The sequence below is a fragment of the Punica granatum genome, chromosome 8, assembly GCF_007655135.1.
Source record: "Punica granatum isolate Tunisia-2019 chromosome 8, ASM765513v2, whole genome shotgun sequence".
NCBI lineage: Eukaryota > Viridiplantae > Streptophyta > Magnoliopsida > Myrtales > Lythraceae > Punica > Punica granatum.
The window spans coordinates 5,302,651-5,326,285 of NC_045134.1; the positions used below are offsets into that span (position 1 = coordinate 5,302,651).

General features: G+C 41.2%; 5 protein-coding genes across 9 annotated transcripts; 2 read left to right on the forward strand and 3 right to left on the reverse strand.

Moving 5' to 3' along the window:
* Positions 1-707: 707 nt before the first annotated feature.
* On the reverse strand, positions 708-1,397 carry LOC116216070 (copper transporter 5). The gene has a single exon (XM_031551990.1). The coding sequence runs from the start codon at positions 1,286-1,288 to the stop codon at positions 839-841; it is 450 nt and encodes a 149-aa protein (XP_031407850.1). The 5' UTR covers positions 1,289-1,397; the 3' UTR covers positions 708-838.
* A 2,899-nt stretch (positions 1,398-4,296) lies between these two features.
* On the reverse strand, positions 4,297-5,989 carry LOC116189593. The gene is made up of 2 exons (XM_031519315.1): positions 5,392-5,989; positions 4,297-4,657 (listed from the first exon to the last, which is right to left on the reverse strand). Exon 1 carries the CDS (start codon positions 5,877-5,879, stop codon positions 5,397-5,399), a length of 483 nt encoding a protein of 160 aa, XP_031375175.1. The 5' UTR covers positions 5,880-5,989; the 3' UTR covers positions 4,297-4,657; positions 5,392-5,396.
* A 1,548-nt stretch (positions 5,990-7,537) lies between these two features.
* LOC116189402 (protein STRICTOSIDINE SYNTHASE-LIKE 4-like) lies at positions 7,538-10,941 on the forward strand. Its single transcript, XM_031519058.1, has 6 exons — positions 7,538-7,872; positions 8,236-8,451; positions 8,987-9,057; positions 9,804-10,040; positions 10,127-10,259; positions 10,469-10,941. Exons 1-6 carry the CDS (start codon positions 7,690-7,692, stop codon positions 10,742-10,744), a joined length of 1,116 nt encoding a protein of 371 aa, XP_031374918.1. The 5' UTR covers positions 7,538-7,689; the 3' UTR covers positions 10,745-10,941.
* LOC116189400 (ATP-dependent DNA helicase Q-like 3) lies at positions 10,792-16,227 on the reverse strand. 4 transcript variants are annotated; one of them, XM_031519054.1, is made up of 19 exons: positions 15,996-16,227; positions 15,806-15,913; positions 15,656-15,663; positions 15,448-15,531; positions 14,977-15,117; positions 14,830-14,864; positions 14,590-14,673; positions 14,236-14,324; positions 13,558-13,710; positions 13,375-13,471; positions 13,127-13,130; positions 12,901-13,050; positions 12,734-12,826; positions 12,575-12,640; positions 12,268-12,401; positions 12,066-12,157; positions 11,822-11,949; positions 11,544-11,650; positions 10,792-11,418 (listed from the first exon to the last, which is right to left on the reverse strand). In XM_031519054.1, exons 1-19 carry the CDS (start codon positions 16,156-16,158, stop codon positions 10,983-10,985), a joined length of 2,172 nt encoding a protein of 723 aa, XP_031374914.1. In that variant the 5' UTR covers positions 16,159-16,227; the 3' UTR covers positions 10,792-10,982. The 4 variants fall into 4 exon arrangements, with proteins under 4 accessions (XP_031374914.1, XP_031374913.1, XP_031374912.1 ...); XM_031519053.1 differs by having other exon boundaries at positions 11,544-11,659; XM_031519052.1 differs by having other exon boundaries at positions 12,901-13,034; positions 13,127-13,176.
* A 371-nt stretch (positions 16,228-16,598) lies between these two features.
* On the forward strand, positions 16,599-22,896 carry LOC116189401 (twinkle homolog protein, chloroplastic/mitochondrial). 2 transcript variants are annotated; one of them, XM_031519056.1, is made up of 21 exons: positions 16,601-17,096; positions 17,262-17,395; positions 17,775-17,830; positions 17,936-17,993; positions 18,139-18,249; positions 18,385-18,468; positions 18,614-18,694; positions 19,078-19,143; positions 19,240-19,356; positions 19,749-19,796; positions 19,888-19,973; positions 20,077-20,137; positions 20,224-20,406; positions 20,484-20,615; positions 20,836-20,897; positions 20,977-21,060; positions 21,156-21,287; positions 21,542-21,638; positions 21,720-21,854; positions 21,954-22,021; positions 22,183-22,896. In XM_031519056.1, exons 1-21 carry the CDS (start codon positions 16,823-16,825, stop codon positions 22,229-22,231), a joined length of 2,118 nt encoding a protein of 705 aa, XP_031374916.1. In that variant the 5' UTR covers positions 16,601-16,822; the 3' UTR covers positions 22,232-22,896. The 2 variants fall into 2 exon arrangements, with proteins under 2 accessions (XP_031374917.1, XP_031374916.1); XM_031519057.1 differs by lacking the exons at positions 21,720-21,854; positions 22,183-22,896 and having other exon boundaries at positions 16,599-17,096; positions 21,908-22,021.
* The last annotated feature ends 739 nt before the right edge of the window (positions 22,897-23,635 follow it).

Here is a 23,635-nt window from a genome sequence, read left to right on the forward strand (position 1 = left end):
GAAAGAAAAGACCAATACATTCATGATAGTACGGGTCAATGTTGGGATGTGAATCCTAGGCATGTAAAAAGACCAAAACCTCAAACTAAACCGCCGAGTCGAATAAAAAATAATCGAAATGCTCAAATCGATTGATAAGTCTAATTCAATGCGACATTTGAATAAAAAAAAAGTTCAATTAATGACTTAATATAATCACTTCGCTCAAAATTTATTGAACCGAAGGACTTTGGTTAAGATTATTTTTTGAGAAAGAAAAAACTAAAATAATTAAAATAAAATCTGGCTCTCATATTAAAATAATTTTTTCAAAAATTTTAAAAATAAATCAATAAAACACTATTATCCACTAAAAATGACTTTCATTTATAATTAGACCCGTAAGAATTACATTTTACCAAGTGAAATCAATTTATTTTTATCTAGTTTTTAATAATCTTTTAAAAATTCAAATGATCGGTTAACTGAATGGAAAAACAAATTATATTTTACTTGATTTTCCTCGTAAGCTTATTATAGTTCGGACTTATATCCCAAAACTAATAAAATTGTACCTTCGTTTTGGAACGATTCTGGCAAAAATTCCCGAACTAATTACAGGAACATTCTTTTTCTATTTCTATTTTTATATTTATAATTTTCTATCACTTGCAATTTCAGGCAGCAAAATTGGAAAAATATTTGAAAAATCAAATATTCCTCTGAAATTCAATCAAACCGAAATATATGTCTTATTGTTTCATCGGAAATTGGTACAGAAATTCAGCTAATTACAATTCCATACATTAATTATTACACAAGAGGGACGATGAGAATCAGATCCGACAGATCAGAAATGTCAGGCGCAAGCGCAGGGATTCTCGACGGCGGCCGAGGTCTCCTCGTCCGAGAACCGGAACAGCCAATAACCGACGGTGAGCCCCGCCACGATCGACAGGAACACGCCGCCGTTGAACGACATGATCGCGAGCATCAGGAGGTACCCGATCGCCGAGTTGACCCCGAAAAGAACCGAGGAGGCGAGCTTGGCCGGGTTGACCCTGCGGAGGCGGCTCAGCTTGGGGATGAGGGGCGAGGCGGGCGACGGTTCGGACGGATTAGACGGGGGGGTGGCGGCGGCGGCGGACATGGATCTGAGGCGGATGCGGCGGTCTTCCATATACTGATAGAAGACGGAGGCGACGGCGCAGGCGAGGAGGGTGAGGAGGTAGCTCGGCCACGAGTCGGTCCGCCACGAGTCGACCAGGAGCGTCACTTCCACGCTCCAGTACAGGGTCATGTGCATCATCTTCGCCGACCGATCGAACCACAGAGAGAGAGACAGAAAGAGAGAGAGAGGTAGAGAGAGAAAGAGATTCGTGTTTGGCGAGGACAGGAAGATGAACGTGGACGGAGCATTTTGAGTGGAGACCTTCTGTTGCGGAAATGCCCCCTAAGAACTGGATAATTACATTTCTGTCCTCATCGTGTAACGACCTTTTTTGCCACCTTCTGTGCAGAGGCTTTGGCCTATTCTGTCCGACGGCGCGCAGATAATACGGCCCCTCTGCTGGCGGCTAATGGCTAACGGCTCCAAGGCCCGATCCCGATCCCGATCCCGATCCCGATCTCGATCGAAGAGTCTTCGCTGGGTGATCTCTTATTACAAACCAGCTATAAATTTCCTCTCGGGCACGCCTTTCGTTTTTCAAACGACCAACCATAGCCATACGACAAACATCCGAGGCCGGACTCAGCGGCATCATGAACAATTGGGGTGTTTTGGTTGGACTCAGGCCCATGGGGATGGAAGGGCCTATGGGGCAGCACAGAAGATAAGAGATTAGATTTGAGTGCCAAACAAATTGCTTGCTGTATTCTTCTGTCTTTTTTTTTTTTTTTAAATAGATAAAAGAGCCTCTTCCTTACACTACATTACCATGTCCAATTGCCCATAACATTGTCGTTACTATTCCAATCGTCATATTTGTCTTTATCCCCTTGTATTTCCATACTTTCTCTCGGCTTTTCATTAGATTCCACACTTACAATCCCATTAATCACCAAGATTATAATTACAATGTAATTATTCTGGAGTTGGACTCGGAAGTAGTTCGTAATCTTCTTTCATCTGATGGTACATGTGCTCCTCGGGTCCGTTCTCTTGTTAATCGTATCAAGGCCATTCTTTAGAGAAGCTGGCATGTTGAGATCCAGCATACCTACAGAGAAGGCAATGTTTATGCTAATTGGATGGTCCGAATGGCATTAAGTTTGCCGCTTGGCTCCCATTTCTTCTCCAGTCCTCCGGACGGTATCATTTCCCTCCTCTTCGGCAATACTGTTGAGTCGAAGTATAGTATTTCATTTTACTATCTTGTTTGTATGATGTTCTTGTCTTTGACACATTTCGCTTTCCATACCCAGGTTCTCTGGTTTCTTTTTATTTGTTCTTGTCCTTTCCTTCTCAACTTCGGTTCAAACTACCGAAAAAAGTAAAAAGTGAAATGAACGAATATATAGTTTCACTAGTAAGAATCCAACCTAAAGTTTTTTTTTTTCCTTTTTTGCGTGAATTAAGGGGTCAAAAGCTCGAATGCAGTAATTAAAGGAATTACTGAATACAAAATCGAGGTACTGTGCTGCCTACAATATCACCGAATAAAAGGGAAGCAAGCCCTGGGCAAGAATTTAATCTATGTAAGCCAATAGGTAGCTCCAGTGCATGATTCACCTACCAGCCAACACACATATTCAAAACTTTTTTATTTTAGTTAAAAATGTACGTCACCGCATTATACTTCTACCTCAGTATATTCGTATGGTCATCTTTGGTTTATTGAGATTCCGCAATGAATTCATGGATTTTACTCACCAATAACAAAGTGCAACTTAGCAGTATGACCTTTTTCGTCATCTCGTTCAACTTGCAAGAGTTTCCTAAAGCATAGGAAATGAAAGTTCAAGAAAACCTTTTCCATGTACCAAACAGGACATGTGCCTTTCGATGGACTTCACGAAACACGCTGCTCGAGTCAATAAGAAGATCGTTTTCCAGAAATAGGTTAGGGTTCGTTGTCAATAGTGCTTTGATTGATCGATGACGTTGGCAACGCGAAAGTCAACCAAAAGACTTACCGATAAAAGAAATTCAGGTACGTGATAATATAGACTACTTAAGCACTTTGTACGTGCGTGTCGTTAACCCCTAATGATTGACATTCGAGAGAAGTCAAACTGTAAAATTGCACGTGAACCGACTTTCGTCTGCGCATTCCCTTGAGCTTCGACAAATCCCGCAACTATCAGCCCTAAGATGGCACATCCGCCTTGCTACTCGTAAGTAATATATTATCCTTAACAGGTATGAAGAAGGAAGAGAAGGATAACAAAATGATCCAAGTTCACTCAATAATTTCTCGGTTGTTGACGTAAATGGCCAGTAGACCCTGCTTGCAGTGAAATGGATACCGAAAACCAACGAAACTAGAAAATGGCATCAGGAAGATTTGGTTTTTGGACAGTGTAATGGGGAGAAAATGGTCGATTCACACGATCGAAGTGGTTGATGAAAATTCTGCCCTAAAAGACCAAACCAGCAGAGGCAAGAGTGACCCACATACACAAACGGCCAAGAGCGTTCCATGATAAATAGTGTAATACACAGTGAAACCTTCTTGTGACTTGACATGCCCAGAAGCTTCGTCCAAAGCAAGCTCGATGATTGGAAAGATATGGCATGATGAGTCCGAATCAATAATCTGTCATTGCTTTGATCTGCATTCGGGATCAGTCGTGTGCTGGAGATTAATTAGTCCGTGTTCCGATGTGAAATGGATTCATTTAGAACGAGGTTAGAGGCCGGTATATGCCCTAACTTGGCCAACATGATGCTTTGCCCTAGCCACTTCATTCCTCAAGGAAACAAAGCATATCACCGAACTTATCCCGATGTGCCAGGCAATATCGTAGTTCAATGGCTATAAACATTCACTGAACCGCTGGCAAGACATTGTTATTTGTTAATGTGCTCGGTGTGCGCTATCATCATGTGTTCTGTAGTAAAGTTTCCTGATAACCCGATTGCCAACCTACTTTCATTCCTCAAGGAAACAAAGCATATCACCGAACTTATCCCGATGTGCCAGGCAATATCGTAGTTCAATGGCTATAAACATTCACTGAACCGCTGGCAAGACATTGTTATTTGTTAATGTGCTCGGTGTGCGCTATCATCATGTGTTCTGTAGTAAAGTTTCCTGATAACCCGATTGCCAACCTACTTGTTAAGATTCCATAGGATCGATGGAGGACAACTAAAAAGACAAATATTGTGAATTCTGTTTTGTACCACTGCTTTTTTTAACGTCCGGTTTCGTGACATAACTTTACCCGAGCGGGATGACAAGGACTTCGAAACCACAGGTCCGGTCCTCTTCTCAAAATAACACAATATTCACATGCCACTGCACGACAATTCCTAGCTCACCAATAAGCTAAAAACATCATCTATGTCCTGAATCCTCAGGACTCCTATGGTTTATTCACATCCTGAGGAATCTTCCATGAAACTTCATACCCTTCTCTGCTCTTTCTTCTCTCTTAATATTAATTGCAAATTTCCATTTTTGTTCTCACAGCCTGACCTTCCATATGAACCCAACTCAGACAACTGGCACTGCACAAAACCAGCAAAATTAACAACCAAATCTGCCATAAGCTTATGCCCCGAATTTCATCATCCTTACCATAAACGATTAGACCCAATTAAGAGATTTTCCTTAATTTTATTTGGTGCATTTACTCATTCACGTCCTGAATTTGATCAACCCCAACCCCAACCCCAACCCCAACTATTCTTACTTTTCATGAATTTTTACATTGAGAAAATGAAGAACCAAAAAAAAAAAAAACCTAAGAGGCTAAAAAAATATTACATGATACAATACAACCTGAAGGGGACAGTCCCCTTTTCTAAATTCTAGCCTCTCCTTCAGAATCCCCGTCTCATTCCAGAACTGACAGTCTACGGTCCATAAGATTTACGGAACATCATATGCTATAGTCGTCTCGAAAGCCAAGTACTTTGGGGTGGAGAAGAAGGTGGGGTCGAAATGAATTTCGAAGAATACAATCACTTGGGGATTCTTTCTCAGTTTACTATCCAAAGATGTAAGGCAGACAAAGGATTTACAAGAACATAATCTGAGGATTAGCATCAGAACATGTACATGGATTTGGAACATAAGCATATCTATAAAACTATTTTAAGTCCAATTTATATCAGTCCAATATCATCATTAGGAAAAACTAACCAATATCAAAAGAAAAGCAATAGAGTCCAATTAGCTATATATAATGGATGGTAGTTTTTCTATATACTGGAAACAGAGTTGCTCTGTTTTTATTTACCTTACTCAACTCGAGATGGAAGAGAAGCAGCTTCCGGAGCGAACCAGTGCCTTCGGATCGACGCTATCCACAGCCTCGATCCCCCTCAGCACGTAGCTCGAGCTCGTCCGGAGGGGTCTTGGGGAGTCGAGGCTGCGCCGCAGCAGCCTCCCGATGGCCGAGATGGGGTGCTCCGTCTCACCCACCGGCTTGGGGGACCGGAACTTCCGGCAGAAGTTAATGTGCCTGTTGAGGGCTTCCTCGGTCGAGATGCGCCTCTCCGACCTCAGGATCTCGTCCTTGACAGCCTCAATGCAGAGCCCGCAAATCCACCGCCCGTGGAACCTCTCCCTGATCCTCAGAATGTATGCCACGGTGCAGTCCTCCGTGAACCCGCACGAGTCGCACTTGGCTGTCTCGACTTCGAGCAGAGGAGGCAACGGGGACGTTGACGATGACGAGGAAGATGATTTTCCGGACTGTGATGGGGTCTCTGATGATATTGCCATGGCATTTGAGCTTTAATTGTGTTGTGATGCCCTTTGCCAGGTCCTCTTGTGGGTTATATATGTTATGTGCCTAACATAATAAATGTGAGGAGGGGAAAAAATAGCGACGGGAGAGAAAGAATACTTTTTTTTTTTGGCATTTATGGGAAAGTTTTATTATTTTACACACTACTAGATAATCTAAGTCCAATTTATTTAATCAAATAATCCCACGTTATGCATTCTTTCATAATCAACGTCCAGCCAGTAAAAGTGTGGGTCCCCGAATAACATTAAACTATGGCGAGTTATGTTCATATTTCAGCCCATTACTCATGATCTAAGACTGTATCCTAATGACTCCCGAACCCGTCAATTCTTGATTGAGAGCTGTGTCTCTCCTTTTCCATATATGGGGTTTGTATTTTATGAGTGCCATTTTGGATTTTACTAATCTCCATGGGGGTCGGTGAGGTGACTGTGATTGGGGTTGGGACGATCGGCGTCCTTGACACGTGGCAGGAGATGAGGTGCGGTGCGCGGACAGGTTTGTGTGGTATCGGGTGAGATTAGCGGGATCCTTTCCTAATCGGTAACGTTTCTACGAGGGGATCAATCATTGATGATCGTTTGGGACAGTGCAATTGGATGGTCCGGACTACGAGTTCTCCAACGTGACCAATTTGCTAATGATAAGGTGACAAATGGACATGCCCATCGGTTTGTTCAGTTCGAATTCGTCGCGCGACCGACCGACCCGGTCGAAGTGAGGATATGCTTTTCGAGTGAAGATACATTTTTAGGTACGTTTTAGACACGAAATCCGATTGAATTTATGATAATTTATGATCGATTGCGTTCGAGATGATAGTTCAGTTGGAAAACGCGTCGAAGGAATCCGATAAGATAAATTCGGGTAGGGTGTCGAGTCTACTCGAGGACAAAGGACCACTTGCGGTGAAAGTGGTGCAGTACTTTATTGTTCTCGAGCTAATAGTCCTCTGCTATATTCGTAGAACCACTCGGGGGCAATGTCCTATAGGATCAATAGAACCACATGGGGGCGATGTCCTATAGGATCACCGCGTTTTTCCTTTAGTTATGACACAAATCGGATATTTCTCTAGGCAGACCGATTACAGATTTTGTCGCAATGGTTGCTGCACGATGTTCCGTAAAGGGAACAAGAAGAATCGCTTCGATAAGTATCCCAATGGCCATCCTTCTTGAATATTATCCAAATACAAAACAACAAAAGATGAAAGTTAAATGCGGACATGCTCTTCGGGTCACCGTCAGATTGCTGTAATCCTGAGGTTTTCTTCTTGAAAATATCAGTGCAGGCACTACTTAGAACTAAAAGCCAGACGAGAGAAAAAAAAAAAAAAGGACATAACTGGGAAATGGAGCCTAGAACGGCCCACGTCCCCGGGTTTTCGAGTTCGATTCTTGTGCGTAAAATAACTCGTGTCCCATGTTTAGATTTATATTTCTTTGTAGTCAGAAAACGAGCCTCGCTTAAAACTCAAAGTTACAGATTGGATTCTCGAAAAGCGAGACATCACAAATTCAGAGATTACAGTTTAAATTATCGACGGTGGAACTTATGCTATTTCATAATTCCTCGGGTCATGGTCAATGCACTGATGTTTCTGAAAATATCAATGGACACTAAAAGCCACGTCCCCGTTTCGATAAGAACAATTTCTCTCCCAAAATTGAACCTTCCAAGCTGAATGTCACATTACTACTCTCTCCAAACCTATCAGACAATTCTTCCCCACTTGGCAAGTTCATTGGACCACACTCGACAGGCTATCGTAAGGCGGCCATGATCGGCTTCACCGGAGCACTGAAACGCTGTGTTTCGCCACTGCTGAGCTTCGTCATTGCTTCTCTACTCGCCTCCGCCCTTCAGATATTCTTCTTCTCCCCAATCTCGGATCCTCAGCCTCTCACTCTTCCACTCCCTTCTCCTGCCTCTAGCTTCCTTCCTTCCAATACTGACTTACAGGTAATACCGATCATAGTATTTGAAAAGGGACGCCGTGTCATTTGCGAACCTTTAGGTTTTCGTTTCCGGTAACCATTTACCTCTATGTGGCTCGCGCCAAGCAACTTATATATCGTGCTTCCATGTGTCACTTTATTCGTTTGAAATCATTTTGATTGAGCAACTTCCTTCGAGTTTCCATACTTCTGCATAAAAGCTAGGAAAGGAAGATACCGTATCGTCCATGCACTATCCATTACAAAGAACGTACATCCCCTTTTGTTTCTGAATCATTCAAGTGTAGACAAGTTCGATAAAAATTCCGCGACTACCTTGTTCAGTAAATATTCCAGACGGACTGTTATCATCGTTCTTTCTTTGTAGAGGGTGAATAGGGTTGCAGAAGGGTTCCTCAAAAACCCAGAGGATGTCTGCGTGGACAAGAAAGGGACACTTTACACAGCAACGAGAGACGGTTGGATTAAAAGACTGCATAGAGGTGATGGGTCCTGGGAGAACTGGACGATGATCAACTCCCAAACAATGCTTGGAATTACCGCGGCTGAGGATGGTGGGATCATCGTGTGCGATACCGAGGAGGTAAACAAGAATTTCGATTTCTGGTACGTACTGATGATAATTCCAAGAATGAAGAGGGAAGACCCTGAAACCTCATTAATGGCACAGTTCATGTTGATGTGTCCTAGCGTCATGCTTTATTTAAGTACGTGATAGTTTTGATGTAAAAGAGGTGTATGACAAGAAATCTTTGCCCATAGCTTTACGTCAAGGGCAAATCTCATGCTAAGGTGTTACATGATTTCGTGATAATTCTATTCTATACAATCGAGTTGTAGTCGTAGCTTATGTGGATCTGATTATGATAATGAAATATAATAAATACATATAGAGCTCGTTGAGTTTCGTTTTCATATAATCCAATTCTTGATCGAGACCGTTACAATAGTTGTGGCTACAATTCTCTCCAAGATTCTGTTATAGTTTCTTAATTCTGAGTTATCTAGCTATAAAAAGATGTGCAATCGAGTTTCATTTTACGTATAGGCTCAAAAGCTTGTCTGATGTAATTGCGGTGTTGTGGACTGAGAACTTGAAACAAATTCTGCAACTGCAGGGATTACTAAAGGTTGATGAAGATGGTGTGACGACAGTCCTCCTATCGTACGTTAATGGGTCGAAATTAAGGTACTACGCCAATGCTTTTAATTTGTATTTCCATCAGAAGCAGGAAACTCTATCTCGGGTAGAAAACAATGAGGATACCTAGGAGGACTTTGTCGACCTCGATTTGGACTGTTTGGCCCCAAATTTGATGCACAAAACATTAGCAAATGGCTGTAGAAATTACCCGTACACACCTCGTACCTTGTTTACGGACTGGCTATATTATATGATTGGCATAGGATATCGAACACATTCCATATGCGAGGACCTCATTCACCTATAGTCGTAGCAAACGCAACAACTTAGGATTTCGGGGAATATGGACAGTGATGAGAGAGTGGGCCTAAATAAATGAGGCATGTGGAAGCAATGCCTAATTTCTTTGATGCCACACACATATAGATTGTGAAGGGTCGACTTCCATGAGAGTTTCAATTCTTATGGAATGGAAGGGAATCTTATGTCCCTATGGAAGGTAGGGACCATTAATTGACAGCACATGTTGTCGTCCAACCACCGTCTTTGTTTGAGGTTTTGGTCCTTATGGACTTTGAGATCCCAGATGTAACCTTTATTGATAGTGTGTTAAATGTTCCCACCTGAGCATTTACCATCACCATTGTCCTTCGCTTATATATCGACAACGTAAAAAACAAAAATGCACTCGTCCCGGTCCAATGTGGAAGCCCGACCAGTTCAGGGATCAAATAGCAAAAAAAAAAAAAGGTACATTCGAACTGAAGTAAGTTACGTGCTTTATTTGTCAGCTTTGCAGATGATGTGATCGAAGCGGGAGACGGGAGTCTGTACTTCAGTGTTGCGAGCACCAAGTTTGGCTTACACAACTGGTATATGGACGTGTTGGAGGCTAAGCCTCATGGGCAGCTTCTCAGGTTGGATCCATACAGGAACCAGACTTCGCTTGTCCTCGACAACCTTGGTTTCGCCAATGGGGTTGCCCTCTCCAAGGACCAGGATTTTCTCATCGTATGTGAAACTTGGAAGTGAGTATTCCATCAAATGCATAGAACAGAACGAATCGAATCAAAACCTGGTAATAGCTCCTAATTTGTTCGGATGATCGTTCCAGGTTTCGGTGCCTAAGGCATTGGTTGAAAGGGGAGAGTCAAGGGAAGACAGAGACCTTCACTGAGAACCTACCCGGTGGGCCGGACAACATCAATCTCGCCCCCGATGGTACTTTCTGGATCGCTCTTATTCAGGTGAAGATTTAAATCTTAACATCTTTCGGTTAGATCTCACGTTATGTAAACATATCACCAAATATAAGAAACTCGGGTTCTTCCAAAGATCTCATCGACCAGACTGGCTTTACGTACGAAACAGAGAACTGCAGCTGTTTTATACTGTCGAGTCAGCTGAAGCTTCTTTGGTCTTTCAAGTGTAACGTACAATTGTGCATTCTATGTAGCCTGTCAGGGAAGGGTGGGGTTTCGTTCACACCTCCAAGGCAGCGAAGCACCTGGTCGCGACATTTCCACAGACGATAAATGTAGTGAGTGCCCTGAGGAGAAAAGCGGTGGTCGTGAATGTTGGAGCAGATGGAAAGATCATCAGAAAGCTCGAGGATCCTAGTGGAAAGGTGCTGTCTTTCGTGACAACAGCTCTCGAGTTCGGGGGCCACCTCTATCTGGGAAGCCTCAACTCTGACTACGTCGCAAAATTGCCGTTAACAGATGTTGCCTAGCTCCCAACTCCGATATGCCCTTAGAAAAGCTTTCTCGAGCACATAGGTTACGGGCAGTTAGTTTTCGATCTTCCATTCAGTATCCTCTCAGATTACTCGAGATCCATGAATTTTACAGCATTTAGCATCTGGACACAGCACGCAGCAGCGTTATGAAATCCGTCCAGACCCCAGTTATATGATTTTGATCCATCAGATAATCTCCCCCACCATTTCTACAAGAAAGATTCAAGTATCTCTATTTCAGCCTCGTTTTTTTCTCAAAATTCTTCATGGCTATTCTTTGTGTTTTGTCGTTGGACTTTTCCCTTCCTCTCCTGCGATTCATAAAGTCCGAGAACGAAGGAATTGGTGGTAACTGAGCTGAAGAGCTCTCAATGACTGGACCAGCTTCAGAAGCCTGCGGTTTAATGGCCGTGTCTCTGTCCTCATCCTTAACATTTACCTGTTCCCTGTCCGGTGACGAAGGAGAAGGTTGTTCTGCTTGTTTAGACTTGTCTGCCGAAGTAGAAGGATTACTGATCCCTACACGATTTGTGAGCTCGGTGGAATCTGCAGTTGAGAGCCACCTCACTGTGCTGGCCACTTGTGAATAATAGAAAGATTTCCCGCTCTTTCCGTATTTCTCATAGCACTGATTCTCGAGGATGGAAGCTGCACTTTTGAGCTCAACCCTGTAAAACAGCGAGCAATCATGTACTAGCAAAAGCAAATTATTGGGTCCGAGAAGTAATTATATATGCTAGGCTTTTGCGAACACATTGAGAAAACCAGGGGAGAAAACGGTTGAGTGAGGTACCCAAGAGGGACGAGCCGCTGCTGAGCTTGCTTCAAAGCATCACAAAGTCTCTGCTTGCTAGATTCTCTAAGGGCATCAGCTATGGCGTTCTTGTCGGACTTATTTGCCTGCAAGTGCTATGAAGGTAAAACTCGGAAAATGAAAAGGGATACAAGAAGCACAGTCATATCGCACCAAAGGCAAGGATGCTTCTGAGATGATTCCACTTAGAGTTTAGAACTGCTACGGCATAAACCCAATCAGTATAAAGATTCAGATGAAAGCTAGTATAAATGAACCTGCTTATCAGGGGCTTTGCTCCGGTAATAATTTTCTTCGGCACGTTGCAGGAAGTCGATCCTCTCATTAAGTCCAGATTTTTTCTGGAATTTTGACCTGCCTAGGCCCCTCACAACATCATTGTCATCTGAAAACACCAACTTTTGTAAGTGTATATAGAAAAAAAGAGGTTGTAAAACAAACACCAGCTCATTCGTATTTTTTTAGAAAACTTGTGCTTGAGGAAACGGTTTCTGCAAATACCGTCAGAGTCGGAAACATCCTCCTCAGAACAACTTGCTTCATCTTCACGATTCCAGAACTCAGATAGATCTTGACAATTCATATTCTCGGATCTACGAAAGAAGAATTCCAAAGAGAGGATATATTATGGTTCTCTCTGATACTGCAAAACTGAAGTTGCAATCAAACTACTGAAAATAAATGTAAATGAATAATGAGGAACCTGCTTATCATAATATGAGAGAAGCCATATCTCTGGCGAGTAGCATATGTGTTTGTGACCTCCTCCAAGTTCCGAGCAACAAGGCTCGGATGTTTGCACGCATCACAGGATTCATTGCATAAAGATGCAGGTACCTAACTTAAAAAATAACATATAGTGGTCGATTGCTTTGCATCTATGGTCAATCAATAGGTCCGCAAATTTGCTTATCAGAATAAGTAAATTAAGTGGCTTTAGCTTAAGAATGAACAAGCTTAGGCAATGCCAAGCAGCATCTGGATAGTAGAGCACTATATGCTCTCAATACCTGTTCACCAAAACTTTCAAGAATCTTTTTACGGCGACATCCCGAACCTTCACAATACTCAACCATCTGGATATTTATAACGATTATCAGAAACTCAACCTGTAACCTTGGGTATTGAAAGAATATGTGCAGTGTATAAAGAATGTTTTCTAACATCACCTGGGTAAAATCATCCAGAGACTTTTTAGATAACTGATCCTGCGAATTTGAGGTCTGTGACTTCTTGCTCTTAGCATTCCTTAGAATGAATTCCTGAAAGAATTACATATGTTATATGTAATATTCCAGCACAGGAAGAACCACTATTGAGATTGAAAGAACCTGACCATTTTTCTCCTATCATCCACCCCATAATACAAGACACTTCGGGAGGGCAATTGATCCCTGCCAGCTCTTCCAGACTCTTGATAGAAAGACTCCATGGACTTTGGGATGTTGTAGTGACAGACAATCCTTACATCTTTTCGATCAATTCCCTGTGCATGAGAAATTATCAACATGCTAAAGGTAGAAGAGCAGGGAATTCAAGAATTAACGGTCACATTAACATACCATCCTGGACAGACAACACCAGCTCAGTAACTCCACATGTACCACGGCATCTCCGAGCAGAATGCCATAAAGAAAGTCAATAAATCCATTAGCTCCGACGATACTATTCTGTGCCGGTTAGAACATAAAGCAACCAGCAAAGTTCTAGTATTATTATGCAAAAAGGTAAGACGGGAGACTGATGTTAAGCAATTGCAGTATCATGTATAAAGAGTTGGCTGAAAAAATAGTTAGTTAGGCCATCATACCCAAACGCAACTGTGGCCACGACAACTTGTGTCTTAGAAGAAATCCAATCATCTAAGACAGAACTCCGCAATTTATCATTTAATCCTGCATGATATGCTGAAGAAGCAAAAGCAAACATAAAGCTGTTATCTAAAACCTGCAGGAGAAAATTTTCTTAAGGGATTAGACAGGTTTCTTATTACCAGCACAGGAAATGCCATTATTTGAAAGGTAAGCGGAGAGGTCATCGCAAGCTGAGCGTTCAAGGCAGTAAATTATCCCACAAACATTTCCAGAAGTCTTCAGCAAGTTGCACAAATCAGCATACACATCATTCAGAATGTCTTTGTAACGAACTGCAGCATATAGTTACATCTCTTGTAACAGTAAAGTAAGTATCAAACCATTAAGAGAGTCAAATATACTGATAAACTCATGCAATATGTTGAACTAAGAGACCTCAGAAGCCAAGAAGAGATATTACAAGGAATTCAAAAAGAAATCTTTAAGCACTTTATTTCTAAGTATCAATCCCTCCTCTTTGCCTAGCATCTTGACACTTTCATGCAAGTTTGTACTGATAAAAGGTGCACATTGATCAGGGTCTGAACATTATATGTATTCTGGATCTGGGTTATTTCCATACTCTGAGCCACTTTATTGCAAAAGAAAGCCCCTGTATCAGCGACTCTTTCTTTCCTTCATTGAATCATGATGTGCTTTAGACCCCTGCTATAAGGACTACAAGTAGGAAGAAATACTCAACTACCCATGCTACTTAGAGCCCTCAATATATCACCAAGCGAGGTTTCATCTAAGTTTTAAATGATAATTGCTGTACCATATAAAAGCAAAATAAATTTGGAGACATGCTCATCTACCTTCATAATATATATTTGGACGGTTGAAAGAAGACTTCAATACTAGAGGCCTTTGTAAACCTAAAGACTCTATCACGTCATTTTGAACTCTGCACATGAAACAACAAAAAGATTAAAGCTGCTTTTTAATTCTTATAAGATAATGAAATTGCAAGTCATAAAGAACAGGAGCCACCTAGTACTCATCAGTCCAGATGCAAGCAAAATTGAAGTTAGTATAAAACATAGACCTTATAAAATTGTTACCAAAGAGCAAAAAAGTGATCAGAATTGTTGTATCACAAAGTACAAACAATGTGACCCTTGCAAGTGCAATTAGAGGAAATCTTATGAAGCCGATGATGATTTACTCACTTAGGAACAGCAGTAGCTGTCAAAGCCAGTATTGGTATCCCTGGAAAGTGATTCCTCAGAGATGAAAGCTTCCTGTAACTGGGCCTGTGACAAAAGATAAGGAATAAGATAAAGGTGAAGATTATCACCCAAAAGTATAATCAGGTAGTAAACTCTCTAAGAGTATTCAAATAATTCACACACACAATGAAACAGTCATTGTAAAACAAGTTCTACTTACAATGATAATGAATGGCATACCTAAAATCATGGCCCCAAGTGGAGATGCAATGTGCCTGTCATTTCCAGAGAAGAGGAGACAACATCATCACACACACTCTTACGCAGAAAGAGAAGAGCTTTCTTTATTCATAAACTAAACTTCTTCTGTATGCTGAAAGTTTCAACCTCATCTATGGCAACAAGATTCAGCAACCCTCTAGAGTAAATCTTTGTCAACTTTGACATAAACCCAGCGGTTGCGATCAACTCTGGAGTTACATACAACAACCTCAGGGTGGGCTTCCCAGAATCAAGGTCTTCATGTATCTGGAATCAAAGCATAACTATCATGAACTCTAGATACGATAATGCTGAACTAATGCATAGGGACAAGATTTATATTCAAAGTTCCACAGAGAATACATGATCATGTCCAACTAATGCTACCAAACAGTGAGATAAGATGGACACAAAGAAAGCTGGAAACAAGATCTCTCGAGCCTCCATTAAGACTGAGGATAGCATATCACTCACAGTTTCAACATTAATCCTTCTATTACAAGGATAATATGAATTCTAACAAGAACGATTAATACAAGGAGTGGGCATTTTAGCTCGCTAGACCCGGAAGCAAAATCGCACGAAAACAAAATGTACCTTATTTTTTGCATGTGATGTCTGAGTTGAGGAGAGATATTCCGCAGCAATCCCTTTCTCCTTCAATGCCGTCACTTGGTTCTCCTAACAAACCAAGAGGACAAGTGATTAAGCCAACAAAAACAGACAAGGAATCCAAAATAGACGCCCGAAGGAGTTCAAAAACAGCAGAGCGAATCCTAGGATGGTTGAGAAATTGAATAATTACCATCAGGGCTGCCAGCAGAAATCAAAGCATCAGCTTGACATCACGGCGCTATGATTCCTGGCCCATAAGAATCAATCCAAACCATTATGCAGTACCAAGTTCATACAGCATACACTAGTTAAGAAGAAGATTGAGATGTCATTGATTCACCTATTAAAGGGCAAACAACAAGCACGATTCCCGGTCTTGCCATTGCAGGTATCTGGTAACACATCGACTTCCCTCCTCCGGTCGGCATGAGACAGAAACAATCCCTTCCTACATTGTAGGAACAAGGGAGAGAAAGATTTAAGCTTGAAATCGTACGATTTTGCCCGAGGTGCATGGCGTTTGGAGGTACCCGATAAGACCGCTTCAATGGCCTCCAACTGCTTGCCTCTGAACTCGGCATGCCCGAAGTGCCACCTCAGGAGCTTCACCAGCGCTTCCTTCCCGTGCGGCTGCTGCCTCCTCTTCTTATCGGAGCCGCCGGCGCTCTGCAGCGGCAACGGCGATTTCTTCATCGTCAGCGATTTCTGTTTTTGGAGTCAGAAGAGATCTGTGGGACGGCGGGAGAAGGCGAAGGTGAAGGAACCCCGCGAAATGGTTTCATTGAAGTGAAACTATGGGACCAAATTGAAATATTTCAAGAGTTGCGGGGCCAATGTTAATGGAAATGTGAAATTATGTTTCGCACCCTAAATTTTTGATACTTAAATGACCCCCCAACAAAGTTATATTATTGTGACTTCTGAGACAGTAACAATGTAACATTAACAAATGGGGCAAAAAGAAACCAGTTAATAATTTCATGGTGTGAACTAGAGTCATGTAAAATTCAGGGTTCGAGCTGGGAGCTGGGATTATAAGTTGCAAAAAACAAAATTTGGGGTGCAAAGTGGTTAGAATAGCTTTTTTGGGGTATAAAATGTAAATTTCCGCTCAAAATAGTGCCCGAACTGAACATTCATTCGTACGCTCTTCAGTCTTCCCCTCTTCACTCGCTGGCTCTTTCTCTAGCCCTCACAGTAGCAGCAGCCGAGTCCGCTTCCCGCCGCCTGCTTCCGGCGGCGTTCGCCGGCTGCGCCTCTCAGTCGGCGTCTCTCCAGCCGGAGTGCCTCCCTCTATGCCTTGGCCTCCACCGACGGGGCCGCGTTCAGCTGGAAGAGACGGGAAAAGGCTATAGACATGCTCATACTTCACCACAGCCCTCAGAAACCCAACCTCATAGTCTCCTTCTTCTCTTCAAGCATCGTCGCCCTCATGGGCTCCAAGCAGTTGCTCAAACCCAGCATTCTGTCTGCCCAACAAGCCCCCTCGAGTTCATCCCTCTCGCGCCTCTTCGGCGTCTACAGACTCCATTCCCCTGCTATTCGTTTGAGACCAGCCTCGCGGATTCCTTCGTTTCGCCTCGGAAGCAATGGAGCTCCGTATTCCTCCCGCGTCAGTGTCCCCAGACCAGGTACTCTTTATGCTCATAATCACTTCAAGATGGAACTTTTCATTACCTTTGCCTGAAAGTTCTGCTATTGTCTATGACCCTTATGGAAGATTATCGTCGCCATTCTCGTTTGAAGAACGTATTCATTTATGAATTTAACGAGTGGAGGGTTTTTGCCCATGTCAGTCTATTTGGAGAGTCCGGAGGATGGGCGAGACGCGGCGGTTCCCTTGAAGGTTCTAAATAAGAGATTGGAAGAGCTCGGCATTGATATGCGTGATTGTAATCCCGGGCAACACAATAGTTTGCTTTGTCCAATGGTAAATGCATTTCTAGTATATGCTGAGAGCCTCTGGTTCATATAGTTAAATGGGAACATAAATTGCTTATTAATGATGTTGATACGGAGTTATCAATGGGAGAGAGAGAGTAAACAAGATAATGTTTCCTCTGATCTTCTGTTTGATGTAACCCACGAGAACGGATCTGCAGAACCTGAAAGTTCACTTGTTGATAATTAATTAAAAGAACACCAATTCTCGGGCCTTTTGTTTACGTATTACAGGAATTGGTGCTATGGAAATGGTTTAGTGCCTCTCTTATGTTGTCCTTCCTTTGAGCATGCTTTGGACTACTTGAAATTTTGTCGAGATTTTGTTCAAAAGTTTAACATAGTTGACATTTTTCTCATCCAATTAGTGCAAAGGCGGGAGCTCAAGTGAGAAAAGCTTGAATCTCTTCATTACCCCAGATGGGTATGTTGCCTCTATCATTGCTCGTGAATGTGTTTTACTTTTCTCTCTTTCTTTTAATTTTGACTTTTCCATAAACTTAACAATTCAATTATGTTATTGGAACAGCGGTTCTGCATTATGGCAGTGTTTTCGTGGAAAATGCGGATGGAAAGGAAGTACAAGGGTAGGATTTAACTTCCACTTTGTTACTTTGCGAAATGAAAAAAAAAAAAACTGTTTTTTTCCCCAATTAAATGTTTACGATAAGTTAATTTTACATAAAATCTGTAATGTGATTGATATCTTTCTCACTTTTTGTTCCTTTGGAGGCATTTGCGCAAAATGGGTCATCCTTTGGAACTTCAAATACCATTAGTAAAGTCAAGAAGATAAGGGAACTATCAGCAGAAAGTTTAGAGTTGCAACCACTCAGCAATGAGGTTATTACTCTTTGGTTTTTGTGCTTTTCCATCCTTCCCACCTTCGTATATCTTTGTAGTTCTAAATTGCTGTTTGAACTGATTTTGTTGCTTCTAACCAATAATGAATTATGATTCTATGTGGCCTTATTGCAGTTGCTTGGATACTTTGCAGAGCGATCTATAACTGCGGAGACTCTGAGGAGAAATGCTGTTATGCAGAGAGAATGTGGAAATCAGGTAGGTGAAAATATTGCTCTTTCAGTTATGAAAGTTGAATGAAGTATTCTTTTGTAAAGATTTTGCACAGGTCCTGAAAACTGACTGTAAATAGACATGGTTTAATGACTTTTTTTTTTCCTATTTTGAATAAATTTCTTTCCAGATCGTCATTGCATTTCCTTATCATCGGAAGGGACAACTCGTCAGTTGCAAGTATCGGGATGTTCAAAAGAAATTTTGGCAGGTTCAGATGCATTCTTGCCGAAGTAACTTATTCTTTGTAGGTCTAGGTAAAAGAAGTGGAGACTCCAAACCTTATTTCCTGTTTATAGTAGAAACTTTTTGACCTGATAGCGGGGGTTCATCACCAGACTAAACCTTGAGTCAGTCAAGGGGTGAATCTGTAGGTCAAAGCTCCGGCATAGTGGTCCAACTAGATTAAAAGATAAGACTTCTTTAAATATGTATATTTTAATTAAAAAAGAATTACGTTGAATAAACCATTTCTGTCTGGATCAATGAAAAAACCAGCTGAGATCGTAACTGTTATATTGTGTAAAGTGTTATCAATGGATGCTTAAAGAAGGTTGAGTTCCTTTAGTTTAATTGTTCATCGTTTCATTCCAGGAAGCTGATACCGAGAGGATATTCTACGGAGTGGATGATATAGAACGACAAAGTGATATTATCATCGTATGCTTACATTTCATGGTGTTCAATTCAAGGGTTCATTCTGAATATAAAGAAAACGGTGCCTCTAAAATTGTTAAGAGAGTCTTCATATTGTAGGTGGAAGGTGAAATGGACAAGCTTGCAATGGAAGAAGCTGGGTTCCGAAATTGTGTGTCAGTCCCTGATGGTGCTCCTCCTAAAATTTCCTCAAAAGATGTGCCACCAGAAGAGCAGGTTCGTCATAAACTGAGTCTTCCAGAAAATCTGGTTTGGAATAGATTTATTTATTTAGCCAGCTGATGCCAGCAATTGGTTGCTCTAGATCCTGTATCGTCATGGGACTTGTGATGTCGTGATTTATAGTCTGAAAGAATCTTTTAAGATTATGTCTAGGAAATATGCTGTTGTAGCCCAAAAGATCAGTAGACCGACTAGAAAAGCCTATAACATTGAATAATTGCGCTACGGAAAAGGCATTTTGAGGTTTTGTAACCAGTCAAAGTTCCGGCCATATGTTCTATTTCATCCTACGTAGCATAACCATGTGCATTTCTACATGATGCTATTAGTTGGATTTTTTTATTTTGGATTCAGGACTAATGCTTCTGTATTTTACGTAAAGCTAGGATACAAAGTATCAGTATCTGTGGAATTGCAAAGATTATCTTAAGCAGGTTCGTTAATTAATTTATCTTCCAGGTTTTATCTCTCTTTTCTTTTTTTCCTTTTAATTCCTACATTTAATAATGATCTTTCCCCTAATAGGCGTCACGCATCATACTTGCTACTGATGGTGACCAACCTGGTCAAGCTTTAGCTGAAGAGCTTGCGCGCCGTCTTGGAAGAGAAAGGTATTCTGTCATCAGATCGTTCTTCCATACTGCTGATAATCAATAATACTCTGAAACATTTCATACGACATTTTTATTTATTCATTAATTTTTTTTTCAACAGATGTTGGCGTGTTAAGTGGCCCAAGAAAAATAATAACGATCACTTTAAAGATGCAAATGAGGTTGAATTTTCTCATTATGTGTAAGTGTTTTACTTGCATCGACAGTTGTTTCCCACTCCTGAAGTTATTTCCTGCTATGGTGACAGGTACTCATTTATATGGGACCGAGTGTCCTGAGAGAAGTGGTAGAGAATGCAGAATTGTATCCAATTCGTGGATTATTCAAGTTCAGCGACTACTTTGAGGAAATCGATGCATATTATCATCAGACGGCAGGTTATGAGTTTGGGGTACCCACAGGTTGGAAGGCTCTGAAGGATTTGTACAATGTAAGTATGCCTGAAAAACCTATTCTCATTTCTGGCTATCGTCTCGCTAATTTTTGTGATGTTCTCATCTTGACCAGGTTGTACCAGGAGAGTTGACTATCGTAACTGGGGTTCCCAATTCAGGGAAAAGTGAATGGATTGATGCTCTACTGTGCAACATCAATGAGCAATGCCACTGGAAATTTGCACTTTGTTCCATGGAAAATAAGGTAATAATACTTTTCTTTCTTCTTCCAAAGGTCTCATGGATTGAGAGGGATATACTTTTCTGATGGGAATTCAAAAACAATATAGATGTCAAGTGTATAATATGTAATCATGTAAATAGTTTTATATCAGTTCGACAAAGGAACTGAAAGCCCTGGTCCTCTCTATCAATATAGAGTGAAACACCTTTTGACCTTTACTACTTTTGCATTTGATATGTAGGTCCAGGAGCATGCGAGGAAGCTACTGGAGAAGCACGTCAAGAAGCCCTTCTTTGACACACGGTAAGTTCTGAGGAATACTAAAATTCCACTAGATCAACTTGTATGTTGAGATTGTGACCATTATCTCATGCTGATATAGATATGGGGAATCTGCGGAACGAATGAGCATAGAGGAGTTTGAGGAAGGGAAGAAATGGTTGAGTAATACGTTTTACCTCATAAGGTACATCTTTGTGTGTCCCTTGATTGAAGGAGAATTGTCATTTTTATTGTATTTTACCTGCTTATGGTATCTTCCGAACGATTAACTTTTCCTAGGTGCGAGAACGACTCGCTCCCGAGTATTAAATGGGTTCTCAATCTTGCAAAGGCAGCAGTTCTCAGGCACGGGGTTCGAGGGCTCGTAATTGATCCTTATAATGAACTTGACCACCAGCGCCCATCTAATCAGTAAGTCTTAGCTAGTACTATCTTGATCTGAATGCATGACCTCTTGAAAAGATTAGCCAGATTACAATGGATTCATATGGAACCCACATCCAGTGGTACCAGCTGGCCCATACATTTTTTTGTTTCCTCTCATGATGGTTTAGTGGGAATGCTGCTCTAAGAAATGCAATAACGTGTGCTCTAATTCTAAGGTCGATAAACAAATTATTTGAGACAGCGGTTTTGAATTTTAAGCACCATCTTATGTATGGCAGGACTGAGACCGAGTATGTGAGTCAGATGCTTACGATGGTCAAACGATTTGCTCAGCATCATTGTTGCCATGTCTGGTTTGTAGCACATCCACGGCAGGTAGGCCTCTCAAAGTCTTATCATCATCTTCTTGTGTTTCCTATCATCTAGTTACTATAAGTTTTATGGCTCCTATAATAGCTGCACAACTGGATCGGGAACCCTCCTAATTTATATGACATAAGTGGAAGTGCCCACTTTATCAACAAATGTGATAATGGTATTGTCATTCACCGGAATCGCGATCCCGAGGCAGGGCCCATTGACCAAGTGCAGGTGCCTATCTTTTTAACCAGCTTTTCATTAATGTTGTGGTCTTCCATTGACAGGAGGAAGCAGAACCAATCTGATGAGCTCATTTGCTCGATCTTGTAGGTTTGTGTACGGAAGGTTCGAAATAAGGTTGCGGGAACCATTGGTGATGCATTTTTGTATTATAACAGGTATGATTGGAAATAAATTATGTTGTAGTTGTCAGGGAACTGAATATTTCTTTAGTTCTACCAACTGAGTCATTCCCTCTTTCAATCTCATCCATACACAGCAATTCTCATCACATATCTGGTAAAATGAAGTCATGATTTAATCGCTGATGTCCATTCAGGGTAACGGGCCAATTCGTGGACCTCAGCGAAGCATCTGAGAAGCTGTAGATGGATTTTCTCATCTCCAGGAGCTTATCAGAAGCCAATGATTCCATGTCCTTCCCCGTCACTCAGTTCAACTTGGAGCTTCAAAGGCCATGTAATATATTCAGTCAGTTTCTAGTGCACGTGCTTCGATGAAGATGACTGGTTGATCAGTTCTCAGGACCAAATGAATCCTCTACGGGGAAGGCGAAAATGTTACCGACTGTAACGGATGCTTCTGTTATAGTTATAGCAAATCTTGTTGTGTCCGGAGGGAGTAGAACTCTAGTACGGTGGTATGATGTAAATGCAACAGCAAAAGTTTTGTACCCGGTTCATGGTTCGGGAATATATGCACTCTCGAATTGCGAGTATAGTAAGTAACTGCTTTGCTATGGCAGTACATGCTTGATCTCAGTTGCTGGAACACATTAAGTGATTTTCCAGAAAGGGTGAGCTGTTGGGCGCAGTCCATGTTATAGTGAGTACGATTAGCACTGCTCAGAAGAAAAGCCGATAGACAGGTATACTATGTCGTATGTGACATGGAACTGTCATGTCAGTCGTTATCTGGGGAAGTTAGATCGGCTTTTGTCAGTTCAGCTGTAATGGAGCAGTTGCTCGGTGCAATGTATGGCTTTGTGAAAGATTACCTGTGAAATTAGTGATTGGGATTGCTTCTCTCACCAGAACCACAATGTCATCTTTTCTTTATTTTGGTGTGTTGGTTGGTACAGGAGATAAATAATTAAATACGCTTAAGACAGTGAGATGCGACGGACGGATTTTCGACCATTGCCGTATCCTAAGTTCGATGTGACAGCAGAATTTTCTACCAGTGCCATATGCTAATAAGATTAGGTTGTGGATTTCGAGTTAGTCGTGAAATGATGATGAAAAAGCGTTTTTACTGGGGAAAAAAAAGAAGAGGAAATAGATCATTCTGCTTTTGATCCAACTATGGGTGCCATGATTTTCTTCATTTTCTTCAACGTAAGATCTTTGCTGCACAATTGTTTTTAATAGATTTAATTTCTTTTGGGATGGATGGATTCTCTGAGAACATTATCGATCAATTCACAGTCATTTATCTCTGCCCGCAGTACGCGCAATTTAATTTTTTGTTCTTCGTTTTTCATTTATTTCAATAAATATTGTTGTTACACTCTCGGATATTAGAATACATACAAAAAAAAATGTATAAGTTGTTTATGATAGTTAATCAATGCGTAAAGTTGTCTGCACATATATTGAATTATGAATTCTCCAACTATCAGTTTAAGTTAAACGAATTTTACCATATTTTTATGTGCTATGTTAAATAAATTTTATATATTTGTCCAAGTTATTCGTATTTGGGAATATATGGAAAATATATATTATAGAATATAATATTTCACAATGATTATTGAGACTAAATATTTTCAT